Source organism: Cannabis sativa, chromosome 1, assembly GCF_029168945.1.
Source record: "Cannabis sativa cultivar Pink pepper isolate KNU-18-1 chromosome 1, ASM2916894v1, whole genome shotgun sequence".
NCBI lineage: Eukaryota > Viridiplantae > Streptophyta > Magnoliopsida > Rosales > Cannabaceae > Cannabis > Cannabis sativa.
Genome location: NC_083601.1, coordinates 26,153,895 through 26,177,499, shown reverse-complemented (window position 1 = coordinate 26,177,499; position 23,605 = coordinate 26,153,895). Strand labels below are relative to the sequence as shown.

Below are 23,605 nucleotides of genomic sequence, written 5' to 3'. Positions count from 1 at the left end.
CAGAATGAAACCAGATCGAACGTAAAACAACTGTAAATCCCGTCGAATTTCAATAGGAAACGAACAAATCCAACGATCTAAACATAATTTTTTTTTTAAAAAAAGAGCAGGACAACCGTGGAGAAACTGAAATTCAACATTTGATTTCGGTTTTTATAGTGCAATATCACTCAAACGAGCGTCGAAAATTCAGATTGAAGCAATGTAAATCTGTATTGAACAGATCTGGAGCTCCCCCTCAAATCCAAAAAAAAAAGGTATGAACTGAAATTTTTTTTCAACAATGATACACGGCATTTTTAGTTGCATTCTGGTTGATTCACTGGTGTGCAATAGGAAATTCATATGGTAAAACCAATAAACAAGAACTGATTCTGATTAAGGAACCAAGGGATACTAATAAGGTATTTTATTTTTTTTTGCGTTGGCTTACAGTTGCATTATCGTTTGAAAATGGTTTAGAAATCATGAAGAAGTGTCAAATGACAAGTACCAAGAGCTAGCATATATACAAGGTAAGATTTATGTTAATGGTAGCAAATTAGTTTTATAATAGTTGTAAATCGATCTGATTCGAATAAACATGATGACAAATGACAATGAGTAAGAACTATGTAATTTTGGGGATAGAATTGTGGTTTTTAAGTTGGTTTACAGTTGCATAATCATTTAATAATAGTTTCATTACGTTTTTTTTGCAGGAATTTATTGTGGAAAAGATAGAGGACAGAACAGTTTGAGAAATGGTTAGTTTCCCAAAATTTAAATGAAGTTTCTTAATAGTTTTATGCTCGTTTCTTTGTAGTTTATTAACAACCAAAAAATAGCAAAATCAGGAATCAGGACAGGAAATACAATGCTTGAACAAAGGAACAGAGATAGAAGTAAGTTTGTACTCTATTTCTTAACAGAATCAAACCAGTTTTAAAATTCGTTGCCTCGGACTAATAACCATTGCAAAAACACAGGAAAGGAAAGACATTCCATTCCTAGTCTTCTACAATGGACAATTCGATGATCGAATGAATTATGAAAATTATGAAGCCAGTTGACACTACATTTCTGCCAATTGTAACTATGAAGATTTGCAACAGAAACTCAAAGATGTCCTGGAGTGCAACCAAGAAAACAATGTTTTGCAACTGAAATATCAAGTGAAGGAAGGATACCAACCATTGAGGATAAAGGATGATCAAAGCCTGCATTTCTACATACAACTCAAACTGAAAGACCCCGACTTCACAACATACCCAATGTGTGTGAATGTCATCAACAACCCAACAACAACCATCGATGCATCATTCTTTGGAAATGACAATTCATTAATTACACATACAAGCGCCTTCCAACCAATCGAATACAATGCAGCAACAACAGAAGACTCAACAAATCAACAACATATAATTGAAGCTACGATGCGGAATTTGGGGGAGAAAGTTTTGACTTCATGGACTATGCAAAACTTGTGGCAGAGGAAATGGTTGAGCAAGCCGGAAAACAGAAAGAAGGAACCAGAAATCACAGATTATGACGAACTACTAATCACAGATCCGCATCATCCTGAAATAGAAGAAGCACAAATATACAAAGACAAAGAAACACTGCAGAGTGTGCTTGGTTTCTATGCAATTAGGAACAACTTCCAATTCAGAGTTAAAAAATCATGTGCAAGAACATACAAGATTTGTTGTTTGGATCCAAAATGCAAGTGAGCACTAACAGCATCCAGAAATGGGCCAACAAAGTCATTCATCATTCGAAAGTACGACAGAAAGGTGATACACACTTGTGATCTAAACATCAGATTTGCCAACAAGAGACAAGCTACAACGAAATTGATTGGAAACTACATCAAGCCACGGTTCACCAACATAAAAACAACTCAAACGCCACAAGACATCAGAGGAGAAATGAAACACAAGTATGGGGTGAGAATGAACTACATGAAAGCATGGAGAAGCAAAGAGCACGCGCAAGAAGAATTACGAGGAAAAGCCAACGAATCATACAGGTTGCTGCCCGGTTTTTTGCACATGTTGCAAAAAACTAATCCCGGAACAATAGTGCACATGGAAACAGAGGATGACAACAGCTTCAAGTACTTGTTTGTCGCACTGGATGCATCAATAAAAGGATGGAAGAAATGCAAACCTATAATAGTTGTTGACGGAACTTTCCTTAAATCAACATATGGAGGTACATTGCTCTTTGCTTGTACACAGGATGCAAATGGGCACATTTTTCCACTAGCTTTTTCTGTTGTGGACTCAGAAAACAACAACTCATGGCAATGGTTTTTCACAAAAGTGAGAGAAACATATGGGATTAGAGAGGAACAGTGCTTGATCTCAGATAGACATGAGAGCATAAGTAAGGCAGCTTGTCAAGTATTTCCAGAAATCACACATTGCTATTGTGTATACCACCTGTTAAGCAACCTAAAAGCAACCTTCAAGAAGAATGCAAGCAAGCTGGATAAACCATTCTTCGCTGCAGCCAGAGCATACACAGAGAGGAAATTTGAATACCATATGAGCGAGTTGGACAGCTTGGACATCCGTGTAAGACCATATTTACAACAAGTTGGATACCTCAAATGGTCAAGATACCACTGCAAAAACAACAGGTATTCAACTATGACTTCAAACATTGCTGAATCTCTAAATGCAGCAAACTTGGCAGCTAGAGAACTACCAATCACAACACTGATGGAGTCATTGAGAGCATTGATTCAACAATAGACATACACAAACAGGAAAAAAGCACAGAAAACAACAACATTTTTAACACCTACAGCAGAGAAGAAATTAGTCGACAACTTTGTGGACTCATTGACAGAAAATGTAATGAAATGTTTAATATTTTAGTTGCATTATAGTTTCTTAATAGTTTGTTTGTCGTTGTTATACATATTAACAGTTTTACACTTAATCCGCAGGTAAAACCAATAAACAAGACCATGTTCGAAGTCGTTGAACTAACCAGATCATGGGTCATCAACCTCAAGGAGAAAACATGCAGTTGCAACAGATTCCAACTTGATGAGTTACCGTGTGCTCATGCGCTTGCTGTTATAAAAGAGATGAACTTGAATGTTTACAACTACTGTTCGGGTTATTACACCACGCGAACATGGCTTGAAACATACAGCGGCTCAACATATCCGGTACACAATCACACAACTTGGGATGTGCCACAAAACATAAAAGATATCATTGTTCTGCCACCAAACCAAAAAATAAGATCTGGAAGACCAAGGAAACGAAGGTTTTTATCTGAATGGGATACAAAAAAACATAACAGGTGCAGCAAATGTGGACAACACGGACACAATCGAAAGACATGCAACAATCAAGCAATAAAATAGATACATATGAAATATTTGAATTGTTTAATTTTGTGTGCAAATTCAAACAGGTTGATCTGTGATGTTCTAAATACATGGGATTTCATTTTTATGAAATTTGAAACAGTTTTTTAATAGTTTCAAAATTGTTTTGTTACAGTTGCGACCCTTTGTAAAATATTAAGTACCGGAATGACTTCTTCTTTACAGTTTTAAAGGCAGTCAGTCAATAATTGATAAAACATAACTTGAATAAAGGGAAAAGGATTAATGGAATACGAAGAATAAAAATACATTCATAGCACAATTTAGGAAAAATAAAAACATAGTTTGTATTCAGTTGGTTAATAGTTTCTCCATAGTTGTGCGACCGTATATAAGAACTTGAACAATTAAAAAAAACAAACAACTTTGGGAAATACAAACCTATACAATAAAGATATTATAAGGAGTAAATGTCAAATATCCTAAAAGTTTTAAACCAGGTACATAGTATAAAATCAAATATAATACCTACATTGAAACAACAACACTAAAAATTGTCTGGTAATAGATTCAACAAATAACAGAAAAGAGCCACCAAATTAAAAGATCCTATTTCTTCAATTTAGATGCCTTAGAAGACTTGCTTTGCTTCTCATCCTCGCTGTCAATGCTTTCGTCAATTTTCCTTTGGCCGTACGAGAAGAAAAGTGAAGCAAGTCGGGTACGATAAACTTCGATGTCAAAGTCTGTAGGGACATCCTTTCCGTGGATAAAGAATTCAGCAAAGGCAGCAACATATGCCCCGCAATCACTATAAAAAACAGAAAGAAAAAGTAAACAATTTAGAAACTAAAAAACAACATAAAAGAAACTTAAAAGAAACACTCACTTCTTCTGCTGAGACGCAAGACCACTAAGCTCCACGATTCTGAATGGAGCTGTAGGGTCGAACCGAGGCAGGAGCTTGTGCTCTATTCTTCCAGAACCCAAGTAAATCGAAAAACAAAGGCAGCAACACGGAATAAGCCTTCATTGCATTCCTAGCTGCGGCATTCATCTTCGCGGTCCTCAAAGAATTGTACAGAAACAACGTCCCTTAGTTCAAGTCAAGACGCCCAAAAACCCAATGACTTTCCCTTCTTAAATTGATGATGAATAGCACATGATCGGCTTCATACCAAGGCTTGGAACAGGGAATGCGCATACCTCGGATGTAATGCGCTATTGGGTGGGCAGCGTGAATGTGTGACATCTTAGTCTTCATTGACTTGGCCTTGTTATATTTGTGGTACAATGCTTGGATGGAATCATCAAACAGACAATCAGTAGTTGCGAAATTCAACGTCACAGCGGAAGAATATTTACCTTTTTTCCGAAGGTAATAGAATATGGTGTTCATATGCTGAGAAAAAAAACAACACAGAAACACAAATGAAAAGGTTGAACAACTGTAAAAAAACTGAAATGCAGTATCAAAACTAAAAAACATTTATAAAGCAACTAAAAACAAATTATCATAACTACAATATAAATTGGAAACTTTACCGAGTCGTTCATAAACATGTCGCATGTGGCCAAATGATAAAACCAAGTTTTATCCTCAACATAATCAACACCTAGCCTAAAACCCGGGGTAAATTTCTTTGCGCCGTCTTCATAACAATTATAATGCCTACAACAACAAAAAAACAGCAAAAAAATAGCATTAAAACAGGAATAAAACTGAAAAAAAAAACATAATACAAAAACAGATTTAATAAAAACAGTCACCTAGGATGTTTAAGCAATCCTTCACCAATCCAAGCGTCAAATTTTGCCTCAATCTCGGTAGATACGGGATCAACAAAAGCATCATTAAGAGCATAAAGGCCCTTCACATAAGTCACCATTTTGAAATCCCTATCATCCCCAGCTGATTGAGAACCTGAGGACATAAGCTCCATTGGAGTGCTCCCGACATCAGCAGACCCGAAATCAACAAATGGAGATTTCAAGGCCGGAGCACGCTTCCTCTTATCCAACAGAGGTGTATCAGAGACAGTGTCCTCAGTTTCTTCATCAGTATGAAGGGCATCTGACTTTTCACCAACAACATCTGGATTGGGTGCGGGGACCTAAAAAAGAAAGAATGCATTAAAACAGTTGCAAAACATACTAGAAACTAATGAGCAACCAAAAAGAAACCTAATTTTCTTGAAAACAATTAAAAGTAAACTTACATGGATTTTACCAATAGCCTCCAAGCCAGCCAACACAACTTGATCATCATCTATTTCAAGCTGGCTCAACCCATCAAAGAAATCGTCCACCTTCAATCGAGACTCATCGCCCTTCGGCTTCTCAACATCCTTAACATTTTTATCACTCCCTCCAACAGCCTCAGATGGATTCACATCAGCAGAAGGAACAACAGTAACAGCCTTGTCAGCATCATCAACATCCCTACCAACTTTAACCAACTCACCACCATCGTCGGAGTCGGAATCAATATTTTCTGGATCAGGCAATTGCTTCTCATCATCCTCGGCATCATCATCATCATCATCATCATCAGCATCATCATCAGAATCTTGAGTTACTAATTCATCCGATGACTTTCCCTGTATCAACCAACATAAATGAAACTTAAATAAAACAGTAAAGAAACTTTAAAAAAAAAATATGAAGAAACCTAAACAATAAAATAAGAATAAATACCTCATCAGAAGGACGACGATGAATGGCATTAACCTTCTCCTGGATATCCTTAATTACAGTCATTACAGACTTGAAATTAAAATCAACAAAACACCTCAATGAAATGAAGTCCTCAGCCAATGATGATTGATTCGAAATGAGCATCTCCAGCTTAGATTTCATCCAATTAATATCTGCTGAATCAGACTTCTTTGAAGATGACCCACCCTCGAAGGATTGCTTCGCTACACCACGGTCATCAATAGATTCATCGAGAAATAAACCGTCAAGTTGAAGCTGCTGCCTCTCTTCATCAGTAGGACGCATGTTTTTTATCTTCAACTGAACAACATAATCAAACATAATATGAAAAAAAAAATTAAAACAATTGGAAAAACCAAAAATTAACAACATAAATAAAACTGAAAAGAAACAGTAAAGAAACAGTAAAGAAACTGTAAATTACCTTCTCCAAAGATAAATAAAAAATCTTGCCCTTCAAGTCTCGAAGGGTTGGATTTTTGGTGACGATGATGTTGCTCCAGTTCAGAATCATTGGAATAGAAGATGAAACTCTCTTACAGAAAGAGTTCACCATTGCAGGACAACATTCATAAAACCAAACCGTGAAAACCCAAGGACATCCCAATGCCCTATACCAGCCATCATATTGGCCTCCCTTCTCTGCCTTTCTATTTTTCATAATGATCCCATGCTCGATCCTACCTTTGAATGAGTCAATTGTCAATTCAAATGATTCCCTACCCCAACAATACTCATCCCACCGACCGCTATCAACTACATCTAAAACAAACCTAGATACTTCTTTGTCAGGAGTATTGCTAAGAAGAAAACACTGAATGAAATACAAAACAGCCATTTTCAAACCAATAGACTCATCCAAACCCCACCGACTACCCAAAAAAGCATCCTCGATGGCTTTGTGGTCAATAGTTTTTACACCACGGAAACATGTTTCTACCAATTGATTTGTTTCCTGTGAAAACAACAACTTGTTGCAATCACCGAAACAATCTAAACCAGAAATCAGGTAAAATTCTTCGGCACTAAACCGTATGCAACGGCCAGCAACCTTAGCCCAAAACTCTTTAGGATTGGGCTGTAAAACTTCCCTTAGTAATAAACTATGTACGACTTGCGGATGAAAAACAAACTCAGGCATATCCAGAAAATGCCCAAACTGAGTTTGACAAAACAAAGAAAGCAAATTAACAGATAAAGTGTTCTTAATATTATCTATCACGGAATAAACACTGGTGCATACACACTTAGATCTGTAAAAATCAGAAGGACTAAATTTACAGTCCCAAACCTGCAACATAACGAAAATGGCCAAAATAAATTATAAATCCTGAATAAAACAGTATGAAAACTGTAATACAACTACAAACAAACTACAAACAAACTATCAATGACAAACAACTACACAGAAAAAAACAGTAAAGACCTGAAATCGTTTGGAAACATAAAAAAAACAGTAAACAACTAACCCTAAAGGAAATCAAAAAATACAATATAAAAAGAACAATAAAACTATATAAAAACAACAAACAAACTACAAAACATATACAACTATAGAAAAATATAGAGCAAAGATTTGAAAATCGTTTTGAAACCTAAAATATAACAGCAAACAACTAAACCTAATGAAAATCGAAAACACATCAAAACATACCATTAACAAACTATTAAAAAACTGATAAGAAACTACAGACGACTGATTGAAAACACTAAAAACGAAAACAAAACACATAACCTGTAAGCACAAAAAAACACTGAAAATAAAGAAAACAAAACCAAATTAAAGAACAACACCCAGACCAGAATCAAATGAAATGTTCAAAACCAACAATAAATAACTAAAAAATTTAAAAACATGAAACAAAATGCGCAAATGAAACCCTAAAATTACACAAAGCAGAATGAACATAAAAATGCCAAAATCTGGGTAAAGTATAAATGAAGGAAAGGGGGAAACGAAAATAAAACTAAAAACCAACCTGAGTCCGATCTTCAGCATGTGCAATAGTTTTTTTCCCAGAAATTTCTGGAACCGTGTGCTCCTCCAAGTTGAGCTTCGTTTTCTTCGAAGAATGGGGTCTCCCACGCTTGGGCATTGGAGCTTCAAAATCAGAATCAAAATCTTCAATGATTGGGCGTTTACCCTTGGATTTGTTGGCCAACGATTTCTTGCCCATTTTTTATTTCTGTTTGAGAACTGGAGAAGGGGATGATGATGAACGAGTGATTGCCATCTTATAAATAAGATTGAAAAAAACTGAAACAGAGAGGGAAAAACAGTTGCTAAATCGTGGGCTAAGAGGAAGTTGAAAATTCGTGGATGAACCAAAAAGAAGAGAGAAAAACGTGATAAATTATGGGTGGTTAATGGAGGTTACTTGAATTCAAATGAACTTAGAAAATAGAAATGAAGAATCGAAAATGAAATGAAAAGAAAATGAAAAAAGAGAGGGAAGAGAGTAGGATTTGATTGATGATGGATGGGGAGAGCACACGTGTATGCATGGAATGATGAGTAAGTGGTAATTGTGTAATAAAAGCAACTTTGTAAGTAAAAATGTAGTCATAGGCGTGTGCGAGTAATTTTGTAATAAATTGTGTAAAATGGATTTTTCATGTAAAAATTTCTATTATTTTTTGTTTGAAAGAGAAAATTTATTGACGGAAACCAGAACTACACCACACTATGAAGATCGGCCTTACAAAACTTGGCTAACCAACCAGGGAAAGAAAGAGCAAAAAAAGTAGAGGTTTTACCAGCTAGGCATTTTCTAGCTAACAAATTAGCACACTCATTATTGTTTCTATTAGTTGCGGAAGTGTGTAAAGAAAGAGAGGGAAAAACAGAGAGAAAGTGAATGAGAAAAACAGAGTATTTTTCATTAATTGTGAATGTGTACAGTGACTGAGCTTATATAGCTCAAGAAATACAATCATACAGTTGGCAATCTAACTGCCATAACTAACTGCCTTTAACCAACAATCAAACTAACTCTAACAAATTCTTCTAACTGAACAACTAACTTTGATACTCCCCCTCAAGATGGATGGTATATGTCTACCAATCCAATCTTGTCTTTAAGAACCTTAAACTGATTAGGAAATAAGGCTTTAGTCATGATATCAGCTAGTTGTTCTTTGGTAGAAACATGTATAGTCTTGATTAGTCCTTGTTGAACCTTTTCTCTCACAAGGTGGCAGTCAATCTCAATGTGTTTCGTTCTTTCATGAAACACGGGATTGGCTGCAATGTGTTGTGCAGCTTTGTTGTCACAGTACATCAAGGCAGGCCCTTTGTGTTCTATTTTAAGCTCCTTGAGCAAAGACAATAACCAAATCAGCTCGCTAGTTGTATTTGCCATTGCTCGATATTCAGCTTCAGCAGAAGATCTTGACACGGTATGTTGCTTTTTGCTTTTCCAAGAGATAATGGAATCTCCAAGAAAGATGCAAAAACCTGTTGTAGATCTCCTAGTGTCAATACAAGCAGCCCAATCAGCATCCGTGAAAGCTCTTAGCTGAATTTCTGAGTTTGCAACAAGGAGTATACCTTGTCCTGGGCTCGATTTTATGTACTGAAGGATTCTTTGGGCAGCAACAAGGTGCTTTGCTCTTGGTATGGTCAAGAACTGACTAAGCTTATTAACTGAATAAGCTATATCAGGTCTAGTGATAACAAGGTATTGCAACTTGCCAATGATCATTCTATAAAGTGTAGGGTCTGCTGGCTTGTCTTTCTCATCTTGAGACAACTTTAGATTAGGCTCCATTGGTGTGCTCACTGGTTTGCTTCCCAAATATCCAAGTTCCTCTAAAACTTGAAGAGCATATGGCCTTTGAGACACAAAGATGCCCTTGCTGGACCTTGCTATTTCAAGTCCTAGAAAATACTTCAAATTCCCCAAATCCTTGAGTTTGAATCTATCATTCAGCCTTAGTTTTAAGGCTTCCAACTCACTCAAGTTATTGCTAGCTAGAATAACATCATCTACATAGACAAGTACGATGATGAAACTAGTAGAGGAATGCCTTATAAACATGGAATGGTCAGTAGCTGAATGAGAGAAACCTTCTTCTATAAGGGTTGTAGAGAACTTGGCAAACCATTATCTTGATGCTTGCTTTAGACCATACAAGGAATTTTGAAGCTTGCATACTGCATTTGGAGGTAATTTGTTATTCCCCTTAGGAATATACCCAGGAGGTAGAGTCATATATACATCTTCATGAAGATCTCCATGAAGAAATGCATTATTGACATCAAGCTGATGTAAAAACCAGCCATGGATAGCAGCCAAAGCAAGAATGAGTTTCACAGAAAGCAACTTGGTGACAGGAGCAAAAGTGTCATGGTAGTCAATACCTTCAAGTTGGTTGTACCCTTTAGCCACAAGTCTTGCTTTAAACCTTTCAATAGAGCCATCAACATTGTATATAATCTTGTAAACCCACTTACAATCAATGACATGCTGATCGGCAGGTAGAGTAACCACTATCCAAGTGTGATTCTTCTCCAATGCATCAATTTCATTATCCATTGCATTATCCCACTCAGATCCCTCTAGCTTGGTTGAAAGTACCGGTTCAAAGTGGCTGGAAATAGACAATACAATAGTCGAAACTTGGGAGACAACTTGGAGTAATTAAGCACTTGAGAGGGAGCATGTGCAGTGACTGGCATTGCATCTTGAGAACAAACAGCAACATTATTAGCAGCCAAAAAACAGTGGTAATCATTTAGGTAAGAAGGTTTCATGACAGTTCGAGAGGGTCTTGATTTGGGCTGTTTGGGTGGAGATTTGGGAGCTGATATGGGGTCTGATGTGGCTGCTAAATGAGGAGATGTGGCTGCTGTAACAGTAGGAGATTTGGGAGCTGATATGGGGTCTGATGTGGCTGCTAAATGAGGAGATGTGGCTGCTGTAATAGTAGGAGTAGAAGCAGGAAAAAAATTCTGCAAATCAGGTGGAATATTAGTAGTGTGCACAAAAGGAAATATCTTTTCATGAAAAACAACATCTCTTGAACAAAAGACTCTATTTGTGTTTAAATCTAACAACTTATAAGCTTTCATGCCTATGGGATAGCCTATAAAGATGCAAGGAACTGCCCTAGGTGAAAATTTGGACCTTCCTTGAGATAAAGTGCAAGCATAAGCAAGGCAACCAAAAGCTCTAAGATGCTCATAAGCTGGTGGTTTGGAATGAATCTTCTCAAAATGGGTTTTGAACTTTAAGTTGGGGGTTGGTGTTCGATTGATGAGGTATGTAGCTGTGGCAATACAATCATCCCAATAGACCAAAGGTATGTAAGATTGAAATAATAGAGCTCTAGTAACATTTAAGAGATGTTGATGTTTTCTTTCAACAACGGAATTTTGTTGAGGTCTTTGGACACATGAATGGTAATGAATGACACCTAAAGAGGCAAAAAAATCTTTAAAGTCCAATTCTTTAGCATTATCTGACCTAACGCCTTTGATTTTAGCACCAAATTGAGTGCTAACAAGCTTAAAAAAATTGGGTAGGACAGTTTGAGCTTCAGATTTGGCTTTAATTAAATGTGTCCAAGTGTACCTACTATAATCATCAACAATGGTGATGAAATACTTGCAGCCATCTATAGTTAGGGTACTAAAAGGTCCCAATATATCAACATGAATTAAATCAAATGGTGCAGTAGACATGTTATGATTTGAAACAAAAGGCAGCTTTTTCCGTTTGGCATGATGACACACAGAACAGTGAAAATCATTGGAAGAATTTGAGTGAAAATGTAAAGCTTTATTCAATGAGTGATCTTTGATACAAGAAGAGTGTCCAAGTCTATAATGCCAGACTGTGTCATCTCTTATTTTAGAATCTAAAATAACAGAAAGAGCATAAGGAATGACATTTTTTACACCTGAAATGAGATAAGACAATCTGCCTATTCTCTCACCCATCCCAATCATTTGCTTCTTCAAATTGTCCTGTATTTCACAATGATTAGGATAAAAATGAAAGGAATAATTGCCACGGTTAGTTAGTTCAGAAATAGATAGGAGATTGCAATGAAACTTTGGTACACGAAGAACATTAAACAAAGAAAGATCTTGTGAAATGTAAACTGTACCAATGTTTGCAACTTTAGCAAAATTTCCATTAGGCAATTTGATAGAAGGTATAGACTGATCAAATTGTATATCTTTGAACAAAGAAATGTCATTGCACACATGGTGAGTAGCACCTGTGTCAATGATCCATTTAGAGTTAGGGATCAAAGATTTTTTACCTGAAAAATGTGACACCATAGGAGGCTCAACAGGTGCATTGCTTGTTGATCTGAAGTTCTCTGAGATAGAAATGCCATAAGTCTTTGACACTACACAGCAGTTAGGCTAGCAATCAGGTTCTGATCTCTAACAACATTGTCTCCATTATTTCCTTCACTGCTTTCAGAACTGGTTGTAAAGTTTGCAGCAGAAGGTTTTCCCGAGCTATTACTGGTATTGCGATTGTCATTCTTGTTAGGAAATTTCCCGTGCAACTTATGTCCAGGAGGATATCCGTGAATCCGAAAACACTTAGCCATAGTATGTCCTGTGATGCCACAATGAGTACTGACCATTTTAGAACGATGAGGCTCAATACTTCCAGAAAACTGAACTGAGTTGGAGCTTGTTCCTGATCCATTGCCAGATTTGTTCTTGTCATTTTCAGCTGGAACAATAGACAAACACCTTTGGCTCTCTTCTTGAATGACAGAGGCATACGCCTTATTGATGTTTGGCAATGGATCTTGCATCAAGATCTGAGATTGAGTACTGGCGTAAGATTCATTCAAGCCAACCAAGAACTCAAGGACTCTATCTTCTTCCTGGTAACCTTGAATCATTTTCATAGCTCCACAGGTGCAAATCGGTTGTGGTCGATACTCTTGAATCAAATCCCAAAGAGATTTGAGTCTAGTAAAGTAACTTGTAACACTATTGGATCCTTGTGCAAGAGACTGCTTCGTACGAATAGCTTCAAAAACCCTAGGAGCATTCTTCTGATTGAATCGTTCTTCAAGATTCAACCAGATCTGAGTGGCATCATCCATGTACATAACACTTTCAGCTATCTCGTTCGAAATCGCATGGAGAATCCATGAGATAACAATACTGTTGCAGTGATTCCATAGCTCGAAATCTTCATCATCTTCGTCCGGAGGAGGAAGTTTGCCATTAACAAACTTGAGTTTGTTTCTCGCAACAAGTGCGACTGTCATAGCTCTTCGCCATGAGCTATAATTTTCACAGCCAGTAAGAACTTTTGGAACCAAGCTAGCTCCAGGATGGTCACTATTGGACAAACAGTAAGGATTTCAAGCTTCATCAGAGTAAGATCTGACATTGCTGTCGAGAGCCGAGAACCGGTTGGAATTTTCTGATGAACTTCGAGTCTGAGCTCCTCCACGAGCCATGGAGGTGACTGATGCAATGGAATTTACTTAGAGCCCTGCTCTGATACCATATTAGTTGCGGAAGTGTGTAAAGAAAGAGAGGGAAAAACAGAGAGAAAGTGAATGAGAAAAACAGAGTATTTTTCATTAATTGTGAATGTGTACAGTGACTAAGCTTATATAGCTCAAGAAATACAATCATACAGTTGGCAATCTAACTGCCTCTAACCAACAATGAAACTAATCAAACTAACTCTAACAAATTCTTCTAACTGAACAACTAACTTTGATAGTTTCTATTTACAAAAGTAATGTTTGAAAAATTAGAGTCCTCCATTAGAAACTTTATCTGGTGTAGAATAGTGCCCACTGCACTAAGCTGGTTTTTCGGGTTCTCGAGAGCCTCCACCACCATTTTGCAGTCCAGTTGTATCTCGTAAGGTCTGGTTTCAGTCCTAGGCAGCACCTTCAAAGCTTCCAGGATCACCCAGGCCTCCGCCACAGCCACCGAACACTGGCTGGGAATGTACACCATCCTAGCTGAAATCAAATTACCTTCCCAGTCACGCCATAAAAACCCAACGCCCACACTCCGCCTGCCCTAGTTTAATAGCTGCATCACAATCAGCACAGATTCTTCTTGTAGGGGGCCTTCCAATACATCGGGATTGGGGGGGAGGTCACAAGAGGATTCAGAGCTTCACCACTTTTTCTCGTCGAGGCCGGATAAGAAGTGAAGACCCAATCTAACAACTGAACTCCATTCATGACAGGTAAATGGTTCCACTTCCTGTTGCGATTTTCCCAAAGAGCCCACAAAACTCTTATCACATCTTCGAATTCACTCTTTGAGAGCTTCACCCGTAAGACCATCATGAACAAATCGAACATGGAACCGGTACCCAAATTCCCATAATGTTTATAGCAAGGAAGGACTTTCCAAACTACTTTAACTTTATCACAGTTCCACATAGCATGAGTAAGTGTTTCAGCATCTCTTCCACAAAGATAACACATTGGACTTACCTTCATGCCTCGATGAATCAGGTTGGTCTTTGCTGGCAGCCAGTTGTGGCATAACTGCCACCCAAAAAGCTTCATCCGCGGAGGCAGCTGCAAATTTCAGAGCATTTTCCACCATATAATTGAGTATTATTATTGGGTACTAGTGGTGCCTAGCACCTCTAGATATGTCGCCTAGCGATTGGGTAGCGATACTCCCTTTTTTTTATAAAGTATGATAAATTAATTAAATTAACTTTTAATTTAAATTTAAATTAAAGTTTATATAAAAAAATAATAAATTAATTTTATTGATATTTAAATTAAAGTTTATATAAAAAATAATAAATTAATTTTATTGATATTTTTAAATAATTATTTAAGTTATATTTTAATAAATAATTAAATTTTAATATTTAAAATTATTTTTTTTTAAAATAAATAATTAATTGATTAATTAATTAATGTTAGTTTTAACCATTAAATTTAACGAAAAATTAAAATAAATAATTATTAAACGAAATTTTTTTGTTAGATAGTCATATTTAATATAAGAGAGATTTATGTTTTTTCTTTTTTTAAGTCTGTTTCACACTTCTGTCACAATGTGAAAGTTTCAAGTTCGAATTCCCCTCTTAAAGTTTTTAAAAAAAAAGTTCATGACACTTTATACTAATTTTTTTTTTTCCTATTTTTAATTTTTTTTTATCACTCTTTACCCATTTTTATAGGTCATATCCCATTTGTGCATTAGGGATTCTAATTTTAAAAAATTATGTGAGGTTATATTTGGTACTTTGATTATAAAAGAGGATATTTATTAATTAAAATTATTTTGTAGTTATATTTGATTAATATGTAATAAAAAAGTTGAAATTACACAATATATGAGAAAATTATAAGAGTTTACGTTTTTATGGCATAAATAAATAATATCATGGGTTTTTTTTTTTTTTTTACATTTATGTGGACTTTTTTATGATATATTTTTGTAAAAAAAGATGGAAATCCCATATTTGTAAAACAATAATAAGTTTTGCCGAAAAAGTTATCGAAAAAGTTATTATCGCCGAAAAAGTTACCGTCGCTGAAAAAGTTATCGAAAAAGTCGTCGAAAAAGTTACTGTCACCGGAAAAATCACTGAAAAAGTCATCTGAAGTAGATGTCTCAGATATAAATAAAAATAGAATCGATTCTATAACATAATGAATAAAAACAAATAACACGAAATAACTCAAACCGGTTATAATTGAAATATAACTTGTTCTGTAACATAATGAACAAAAATAAATAACACAAAATAACTCAAACTAATTATAATTAAAGCAGAATCGATTTTATAACAGTATTACAATGAATAAAAACAAATAACACGAAATAACTCATACCAGTTATAACTAAAATAAAATCGATTATATATGATGATTCCACATTTGTACACTCATTCTTAGTCAATTATTAGATGAATTAGTATTTATTTTTGTATAGATTTGATGTGTTTTCTCCAAGTGTGTAGGTTTGTGCTGAAAAGACATTTTGTGATGGACTGAGATTTTTGAGCCCATTTTTGACAATGATTTCATCATTTTCTCGAAGAGTTTATGAAACCCAAAATGATAGAGCTCGTTCCCAACTTTCCAAAACATGTTAACTCATCTTATTTAGAGTCCAGACGCAAAAGTTATGCATGATTTACTGAGCAATATCGAAGCAGAAAAAATTAGTGTTGTGCGCTATAGTGCAGGGGGTCTGCGCTATAGCGCCCGGCTGGAAAAAAATGATTTTTTACGGAAAAAAAAAGATAATTTCAACACGGGTTCAGAAATTTTTCTCTTAGGCGCTATAGCGCAGCACGTATCATTTTTTTTTTTTAAAAATTCCTTATTCTAAGAGGATCGATCTATCTTTGTTGACCTATGTAAAGAAGGATGCAATTCAGATTAAAAGAGACGACTAGAGAGATAGAAACAAGCAACTATGCGATTAGAAAACACATTGAAGAGCAAGAGAGAAGAGACTTCAAGCAATCATCATCAACTAATATCATCATTAGAGTTCTTTTCTTCTTCTTCTTCTTCTTTATTCTTTTGCTTAGTTATTTAATTATGAACATGATTATTTTGGTTATTATGTTTGTGATTATGAACTAAACACTCATTCTAGAGTGTTGGTGGAACTATTTTAGATTATGAATATAAGTTTTTAGATTATTCCCATATTTGTTCTTATTATTTGTTTCTGCAATTTTGTGCTAATTATCATCTTCTTAATGCTTGATCACCATTAATTAGTATAGAGAATTTAAGTTTTACACTTGAGAGAGGTAATCTAAAATCGGACTTAGAATTACATGACATTAGGAAAAAGTGTGAGATTGAAAAAATTTCACTAATTCTATGAGTTTCATTTAAAGAGAATCATATTGCTTTATGAGTGCTTATTTGATTAACATTGAATAGAGATATCGTGTTAGTTATTCTAAGTTAAATCTATCATCGTTCGAGAGAGGTTAATATGTTACATTAGGATTCTTGAAACTACAAATTATAGGATAAATTGGGATAATCGGTAAATTGAGATTCATAGTTTGAAATAGGGAAATCAATGCTCCAAGTTTTTTTACTTTCTGATTAAAAATCGTTATTTGTCTATTTATCTTATTATTTATTTCTTAATTATAATTTACTTTGTGTTATCTAATTAAAGTATAAAATTGAAAAGTATAATAATTAGGAAAATTTAATAATCAATCCCTGTGGGTTCGACAACTTTTTTAGTATTAAAACTTTGCTATAACAACACTGTACGCTTGCAGTAAAATTAAGTATCAATATAACATTAGGGATGAGCATAAAATCCGGAAAACCGAAAAAGCCGTTCAAACCGACCTACCGAACACCGTTGGAACCGAAACCCACAAAATTGAAAACCGAAAAAACTGCTAACGGTTTAAATCGACATTAAACGGTTGGTTTTTTTTTGGTAATAAACTGACTGAAAAAATCGAAACCGACCGTTATATATATATTAATTTATGAAGTTTTTTTTTCATGTATTGTAGTTACTAATAATATATAAAAATAATATATTATTTTTTTTATTAATATTAAAGTTAAAAGAATAAGATAATTAGTTTTTGAACAATTAATTTATATGTTTGTAGTTATAAAATATTAAATAATGTATTTATAGAATAAATTGGATTATTTTTTTTTAAAAAAAAAAGTTCAGTTTGGGTGGTTTAAACCGACCAAACTGAGGTTCAAAACGGTCGGTTTTAAGATATGTTCTAGATTGGTCGGTCGGTTTTCGTATTGCACCAATCCAAACCAAAAACCGAATTTTTGGATTTTTATATAAAAAAAAACTGACCAAACCGACCGATGCTCAACCTTATATAACATAGTGAATGGGTATTATTGGGGTAGATATGGTATGAGTGTAATTATTTATTAGGTTAGAACATGTTGAATGGATATTTTTGTTTGAGTTATTTTATTTAACTGGTTTTTGTGTGTGAATTTTTATCTTTGTTCTTTACAGAACTAGTTTTTGTCTCAAATTTTTAACTAGGTGATAAATATTATTGATTTTTTATATTATATTTGAGTTATTGTGTGTTATTATTTGTGTTTATTTATTTTGTTATGGAACCAGTTCTTTTCATATTTATGTCTCAATATTTTTTGGAATTGATCCCTACTTTTTTTTTTTTTTAAAAAAAATATAACTGATTTTATGAGGTATTATGTGTTATGAGGTGTTTTATCGTGGAACTAGTTCTGTTTTTAATTTATATTTCAGTGTTTTAGGAACTGATTTTTTTATTATTTTTTAATTGTAATCGGTTTGAGTTATTGCGTGTTACTTGTTTGTCTTCATTATGTTATATAACCGGTTCTATTTTAGTTATAACCGATTTGAGTTATTTTGTATTATTTATTTTTATTCATTATAACACTGTTATAGAACCGGTTCTATTTTAATTATAACTAGTTTAAGTTATTTTGTGTTATTTGTTTTTATTTATTATGTTACGGAACTGGTTATATTTCAATTATAATCTGTTTCAGATATTTGTTTTTATTCATTATGTTATAGAACCAATTCTATTTTTATTTATATTTGATAAATCTACTTCAATTCTGGTGACTTTTCTAGTGATTTTTTCGGTAACTTTTCTGGTGACTTTCCAGCGACAATAACTTTCCCGACGACTTTTCTAGTAATTTTTTCGGTGACTTTATTTATAATTTTTTTTTCACATTTTAAACTTTAATTATTTTTTAATCCTATATTTTTTTTTTTTGCATTATTTAGTTATGACATATAAAAAATAAATTCAACCACATTTTCCTATATTTAAGAAAAAACTCCAATAAAAAATGATAATTTTCAATTTAGCCCTGGACTAAAAGCCTGAAGGATTGGGCAGCGGCCTGCAGCATGACATATCTTTGTGAAAATTACATTAAATATGAGATTTTGTAAAAAAGTTACAAAAATATGGCATTTATAGGTTTGCCACTCTTCTATGATATTTTTTCACATTTAATATTTTTTATGGTATTTGATATGCTATATTTTTGTAAACCTATTATCCAAACCCATATTTCATGTTTTTGTTCCTAACTAAATTAGTTTTGTTATTTTTTAGTTTATTTTACATTTACATTTTAAGGTTTCTTTCTATTTAGAAAATTTACACCAAATACTAATTTTTTTTTTCAAACATTACATTTATAATTTGACAAAGAAATTTTTACATTTATACTTTTCTTAATTTTTTTTCCTTTTTTACTGTTTTTAACTTATTAAAGCTTTAAAAACTTTTATTTTTGTCTTTTTCATATATATTTTTTAGTCAATTTTGACTCTCTTTTTTCTTTTCATTTTTTAAGTCAGTTGCTGATTTTTTTTTCTTTATTTCTCTTCTCTCTCTCTAATTTTCTTTTTTATTTTTTTTTTCTAATTTCTCTTTGTGTCTTTTTTTTTTTTTAAATTTTTTTTTCTCAAACTATTTTTTTTTTCTTTGTATATATATAAATATATATAATAAGTGTATATTTTTGTATCTTATTTTTTTTTACGGAATTAAACTTTTTTTTTTTTTTTTTTATATTTAAGCTACTATTTATTTATTTATTTTTGTTAAAAACTAATTATTTTATTAAAAACAGCAAAAAAAAAAAAACAAGTTTCATCAACATCATTATGAAAAAAAAAAACAATATAAAAAATCACAATCTAAAAATAATACAAACTTTAAAAACTAGTTTCATCAACATTGAAAGAAACTATAATGATTTCATTAAAATAATAAAAAAAATAATTTCATTAACAAGATAATGAAAAAAATTACAATCTAAAAACGATATTAACTTTAAAAACGAGTTTCATCAATATTAAAAGAAACTAATTATTTCATTAAAAGAGGCAAAAAAAAAAAAATAGTTTCATAAAAAACATAATGAAAAATACACAATGCCTAATAACTAAACTTTTACAAACGATACTAAATTTAAAAACCAGTTTTGAACATATAAATTTTATATGAATACCTAATAACCAAACTTCTAACTTCATTCTTTATTTTGGCATTTAATTTTTATTTGCTTGCTCAAAAAGTAGAATTGATTTAAACATACATTATGTAGCAAATATAACAAATAGAAACAGAAATTAAAATCAAAGAGAAAAAAAGAAACAAAGAAAATTAAAGAGACGAAATTGTAATAAAAACTATAAAAGAATAACAAAAAAAAACAGTGAAATGTGAGAAACCAATTAGTAAAACAACCAAAATAACAACAAACAAATAAAAGCTAGTTTCTTGAAATAATCAAATAAAAAATTGAAACTTAAAACTCAATTATGAACAACAATAAAAAAAACCAGTTATGAAAACTAGTTACTTAAAAAAACCAGTTATGAAAATAATAAAATAATATGTGCGTCAGAAACTGATTATTTAAAATAAAATAAAAATTGTTGTTCAAATATTATACAAGTAAATACCACAAAAGAAATAAATAAAAGTATTTAATTACATATATAAATATATTAGATAGTTTATTGGTGTATTTATATTGATAAATAATATAATTATAATAATCATTAAGAAAATTATTAATTTTTCAGAAAAAAAAAGATTTAGGTTGTATTAATTTTATTCTGCATAATTTCTTAAAAAGAAAAAAAACTTATAATTTTTGTATAAATATTAATTGTTACTTTGTTTTATTTTAAAATATATGTATATATTTTTTTTTATTTTTATTTTTAACGTGGTTAATTATTTTATAAATAAAAAATTAGTGTAATAATTAGATTAGAAGTAGTAATGACACTATTGTAATAACATTAGAATATCATAACTAATTATTAAGTAAAAATAATTCTTGCTAAAAATATGACATTTGTCATCATATTAAAGAGAGAGTGCAAAAGAAAGTGGGATAGAGAGTTCCCTTAGGGCCCGTTTGGTACGCAGGACTAGATTGGATTAGACAGGCTAATTTATCCAATTGAGTGTTTGGGTATGTTAGAAGTCTGAATAACTAATCCAGCTCATCTGTCTAGGATTATTTATTCCATCCAGCAGGGTGGGATAAATAATCCCATGCAGGTGAGATTTTTTTTTTTTATCGTTTTTTTTAATTTAATTTTATTAATATATTTTAAATTTAAGAATTAATTGCACATACCAACATCATTTTCAAAGTATTTATGAATTTGACTCTGTCCATTTTATTGCTTCAAATACCGTTATATCTTTGTATTATTTTTTAAACGTATACTGAAATTAAAAAATATTTTTTTCTTCTATTACAGTAACCCCTGAGTTTTTTTTTTATATTTTTTCTTCTACTCTTTTTTCTCTCTCCTAGCTAGTAGCTAAAACCATTTTGTTTTTTGTGTAAATAGAGGTAAACCGCACACATATATATATATATATATATATATATATATATATATATATTTTTTCTTTTCCAAAACTTTAAAAAGTTTTTTCAGCTAAACTATTTATTATTTTGACTCAAAAATTGCACAATTATAATCTATTTTTTATGATGATCATTTTGATATGTGAGAAGCATATATTTTTTTTGCCGCTACAAAAATAAATGACCGGAAAGAGTAACTTTTAAGTTTCTTTTCTATATATCTAGCTAACAAAAATAATTAAACTTTTAACTTAAACCAAATTTAATATATCAACCAATTTTATAAGTTACTAAATAATAAACTTATACAATTAGCTTATTTTGTAACAATTTTGATATGTTTCTAAAATAAATATATGGCAATCATAGTACTTAAAATTCAATACAACAACCACCATCACAAGTTACTCTATATTTTTTAGAATTAATTACATCTCAACATGGAAATATCAAATTGTTTAGGAAATTGTTGTTGTTGGTTATCTAAAACATCATATGAGTTACATTAAAAAAAAAATAACCTCAATGTATCTTAAACAATAAAATAACATAATATAGCTTGAAAACATAAAAAAGAAACAAAAAAGTTTCTTTTAATATTAGTCGTCATTTTTTGGAGACAGAAAAACATATATTTCTCACATTTTAAAATGATTATTTTATAATTTATAAATGTATAAAATTCTAAAATAAATTTGTTAATAGGAAAGTAACCAATTGATATCTTATTCACATCAAAAGTAACTAAAATGTTACTTTTTTCAAAACCCAAAAAGCGAAAAATTTTGGAAACGAGATTTTCTAATTTATTCCATTTTCGGTAATTTTTTTGGAATTCGGTATGTATGCTGACGTGGCACAACGGTATTTGTGCAAATATTTTTCTTAAAGGTATTTTTATAAATAAAATAATTTTTTGGTATAATATTAAAAAAACCCCTAAATTTAATAAGAATTTAAAGGAATTATCACACATTTTTTTATATATTTTTTTTATCAAAAACTTATTCATTAAAATTAGTGAAAATGTATAATTTTGAATTACTATACATAAGTTTTTAAAATTTAAAATATTATTAATTAAACAATAGTTACTTAAATTGATTCTAAGAAAAACAATATGACAATAAAATTAAAATTATATATTATTTTTAAATTACTAAAAAATTTATATAAATATTTTAAAAAATTAATATTTATATTAAATTAGTGTTTAAGATAAATAATTTTATATTATTCAAGTATTTTTATTTTACTATTTAATTATTTATTAAATAACAAATATGATAAAATATTTTATTATATATTTATGATATATACTTAATTAATTATATATATGATATATTATTTTATTTTATAATTTTTTTTTATTTTTTGTTTTGAATTATTTATTTTTATTTATTTATTATTATATATTTTAGTTTTAATTTATTATTATATATTTTTGTTTTAATTTAAGTTTTTTTTTTTCTAAAAGGAAATAAATAAAAGAGTTACTTAGGTGAGACAATTGAAGTTATTTACAAATTTATTGTTGAATATTTAAATACCGATTTATTTTAAATATATATTAGACACGTATACCAAAGTAATTGAATTTCCATCACTCCACGCATACACGTTGAAAGCTTCACGAGAAGCCTTTTTATTTTTTATTTTTTTATTAAATTCCCATCACTACACAGTACTCCAATTTTGTTTTTATTACTTTTCGTTTTCTTACGTATCTTTATATATTAAAAGTGTCTATCTAACGACAATTCTTGGTTTAACAATTCTTTTTGGGTTATCTGTTTATTTTAACAGAATATACCATTCTTTAACAGAATATCCATAATTAATTTTATATTATTTTAATAAAAAAATAAAAATTATACATATTCTTTTCAATCGTTAACTGAAAAGATAAAAAAATAATATATAATTTAGCTACAACCTAAAATTTTGGAAAGTAGTTAATGATCACTGATACATTAACTTCTCCTTGAGATTAATTCTCTCTCAGTTTATATTTTTTTTTTAAAAAAAAAAACCATAACTTTCAATTTTCATTGTATACATAAATAGATAAATAATTGTGAGTATTATGAATTTCTTAAATTGGTATTTTAAGTTTTTGTAATTATGAACGAAGCTCATTAATTTTTTCTGATAGTGCGATTTTGGTTAAACATGCGGTAC

The 23,605-nt window shown here is 31.5% G+C and overlaps 1 protein-coding gene across 3 annotated transcripts; it reads right to left on the bottom strand.

Annotated features, from left to right (window-relative positions):
* Positions 1-4,300: 4,300 nt before the first annotated feature.
* Positions 4,301-9,081, bottom strand: LOC133032620 (uncharacterized). Of its 3 annotated transcripts, XM_061106652.1 has the most exons (3): positions 5,102-9,081; positions 4,877-5,003; positions 4,301-4,733 (listed from the first exon to the last, which is right to left on the bottom strand). In XM_061106652.1, exons 1-3 carry the CDS (start codon positions 5,272-5,274, stop codon positions 4,428-4,430), a joined length of 606 nt encoding a protein of 201 aa, XP_060962635.1. In that variant the 5' UTR covers positions 5,275-9,081; the 3' UTR covers positions 4,301-4,427. The 3 variants fall into 3 exon arrangements, 1 of the variants encoding a protein (XP_060962635.1); XR_009685211.1 differs by having other exon boundaries at positions 4,877-9,080; XR_009685210.1 differs by having other exon boundaries at positions 4,301-5,003; positions 5,102-9,080.
* Between the last annotated feature and the right edge of the window lie 14,524 nt (positions 9,082-23,605).

Bases quoted from the DNA above. Each gene is read 5' to 3' on its own strand.
- LOC133032620 (XM_061106652.1), bottom strand. From the start codon at position 5,274: ATGGAGCTTATGTCCTCAGGTTCTCAATCAGCTGGGGATGATAGGGAT. The intron at 5,004-5,101 runs GTGACTGTTTTT...TTGTTGTTGTAG, and splicing joins GGATTGCTTAAACATCCTAG to GCATTATAATTGTTATGAAG. The intron at 4,734-4,876 runs GTAAAGTTTCCA...TTTTTTTCTCAG, and splicing joins ACATGTTTATGAACGACTCG to CATATGAACACCATATTCTA.